Genomic DNA, 2663 nt, shown 5'->3' on the forward strand with positions numbered 1-2663 from the left:
CGACATGAGTTTTAAAATATCGGCATATCGGATATCGGCCAAAATCCCAATATCGTGCATCCCTAAAAAAAAGTGCTGAATGTTGAATGAAAACTGCAAATCATATACCGGTCTTCTGTTTACATTTTATCACTGCTGAACTTTAATAATAGAAATGTCTTGAGAGCTGTGCTAAACATACCGTAAATTCCAGACTATAAGCCGCTACTTTTTCCCCGCTGTTTGAACACTGCGGCCTATAATACAGTGCGGCTAATACATGTTTTTTTTCATGGCGCGAAACCCTAACCCTGCTGCGGGATGAAGAGGACCGCGAGTGCTCAGGTGAGAGCGACAAGGATGAGACTGAAGTCGGTGACGGCATCCTGAAGCTGTTCCATTCAGACACCGAGGAAGAGGACTTTGAGGGTTTTAGTGCGCAGGAGGAAGAAGAAAGTGATTAATGACTTTTCCTGGTCAGCTGCAATGTTCTGTGCGTTGGTTAATTAAAAGTACCGGTATATGCAGCGTTATTTGCATGTTACCGACACATACGTATACGTGTTACAGGTAGTTTGAAAAAAAAAAGATTTCATAATATTTACCGTATTTGTTTGTTTTATCATATGGATTAAATCAAACGTTGAAAAAATGCTCACTTGTAATATCTTTATTTGTAAATATCTCATACAAAGTGGGAAACCTGCGGCTTAAAATCCGGTGCGGCTTATAAAAGCACAAAATTGATTTTCTTTCTAAAATTAGAGCGTGCGGCTTGTAATCAGGTGTGCTCTATAGTCCGGAATTTACGGTAATTAAAGTCTAAATAATGGCAGTTTTCCATGTTTTGATCCATGAATTTCATAGAGGTTATTTGCAAATAATAATTGTTTTAATGATTATACAAAGAGAAGGTGACAGGAGAGGGTTAGCGGTGTATTTCTTTTCAGAATTTATTTGATCATTTTTAAAGGCCTTGTAAAAAATTGAAATCCATGTTTTAGAAGGCTTGAATATAAGTCCTTGTTTTTTGTAGTGGCTTATCAGCACGGTCGAAAATCCATCAGAGAAGCATATGAAGAACAGTTTGCCCCACAGGATGCAAGAGAGGTATGGGGTTTGTTTGATCAGCAGCGTTTGGTTGTTTTTACTGAAACTTTTTATAATAAAACCACTCAAGTTCAATATTAAAATTGTCCTTTTAGGTTACAGTTCACCGGGTTGTCAATATTGTTGAGAAGAGGAACCCTATGACACGACCGGGGGCAGAATTTGACAGAGGATATGATGACCAGCGGTACAGGGGCCCTCGTGACTACAATAGTGGAAGAGGATATCACACCAAAGACACTTATCGATCTGATGACAGTCAGTACTACGATGAAAACTCCAGCTATGATAACTACCGAAGACACTCTCCACCACATCGAGATGTAAGTCCACCGTTTGAAAGAATAATTGGAATTTTTTGTGCCGCAGTGGAAAGAAAGGAACAAGTTTTTGAGGCGAATGTCTGAGCATGACACTTTATTTGTATAATGATCATTTATAATTTGATTTTCACACTTTGACAAGGAGATTGAGTTAATCCTTCGCCCTCAAAGAATTAGGAGGATCTGATTGGGGACGAATTTCAAAACCGTCATAAGAACCGAAATCATTTTGACTGAATCATTTATCATCACGGTTTGCTTATAGCTCCACCTAGTGGCAATTAGGGCTGGGTATTTTCGCCAAAGTTCTGAATCGGTTCGATTTTGATTAACACAGTTCTAAATCGATTAATTTCGATTCGATCTGTTTTTCAAATAATGAAAGTGGTTCAACTGTGTGTCAGAATACTCATCATGTATTTTATTTTTTTCCTGTCACATTAAAAACAAAGTGCAAACTTGTAAATCAGACAGTTTAAGCTTGAGACGTGAACAAAACTGTTCAAAAGTGAAAAAGTGAAGCCTCACTCGAGCGAGCAGTCGTGACACGGCGGAGAGACAGTAGACATGCATGAGCTGCATTATCTCCACTGCAGAAACCATATTTGCGGCATTGTCTGTAACAACTACAGGGTGTTTGCTGGTCAGCCCCCATTTGTTAATGTCTTTAGTCAACTTATTGGCTATAGTTGCAGCTGTCTGGCTTGAAGTCATCTTGCGTGCATCTTTCTAGCTCATTTGAAGGTGAACGTCAAGCTAGTCACTATAAAAATAATCAATCTCATTCCCTAGACATCGATTCTGCAAAAATGTAAAGTAATCGATTCAAAATCGATTAAATTGATTTTTTTACCCAGCCCTATTGGCAATGTGCAGCTGAGGTGTCCATGTGTAATAACCAATGCAGCAACATAGACTGAAATGGTACCCAAGTGTGAGAGTTCTTCAGCACTGCCAGCAGCTTTTACTCTACTTTAAACCTTTATCTCTGAGAACCGCTTAAAATTTATTCTTTGAGATTGATCATGTTGACTTTAAGGCATTTCACATTTCCTGAAGATTTATTGACATTTTTGACTAAAACTTACAGTTACACTGCTTTCAATAGTGTGTTGTATTGAGATCTGTTTTAAATTGTCACTGGAGTACATCCAACTTATTTCCTTGTTTTTGAACCACTGTCTATATACCTGTGAGCAGAGGTGGAAAGAGTACTAAAAAATTGTAATTGAGTAAAAGTAAATTTACTTT

General features: G+C 38.0%; 1 protein-coding gene across 1 annotated transcript in view; it reads left to right on the forward strand.

Moving 5' to 3' along the window:
- LOC107089495 (periphilin-1-like) overlaps positions 1-2663 on the forward strand; it is a 34946-nt gene that overhangs the window by 1312 nt on the left and 30971 nt on the right. Inside the window, exons 2-4 of the mRNA XM_015382325.1 lie at positions 248-324; positions 1016-1089; positions 1185-1412. Of these exons, the coding sequence (XP_015237811.1) occupies positions 248-324; positions 1016-1089; positions 1185-1412 (379 nt within the window). The remainder of the gene's footprint in view (positions 1-247; positions 325-1015; positions 1090-1184; positions 1413-2663) is intronic.

This window comes from Cyprinodon variegatus, unplaced genomic scaffold (assembly GCF_000732505.1).
Source record: "Cyprinodon variegatus isolate N-32 unplaced genomic scaffold, C_variegatus-1.0 Scaffold255, whole genome shotgun sequence".
In the NCBI taxonomy this organism is placed as follows: Eukaryota; Metazoa; Chordata; class Actinopteri; order Cyprinodontiformes; family Cyprinodontidae; genus Cyprinodon; species Cyprinodon variegatus.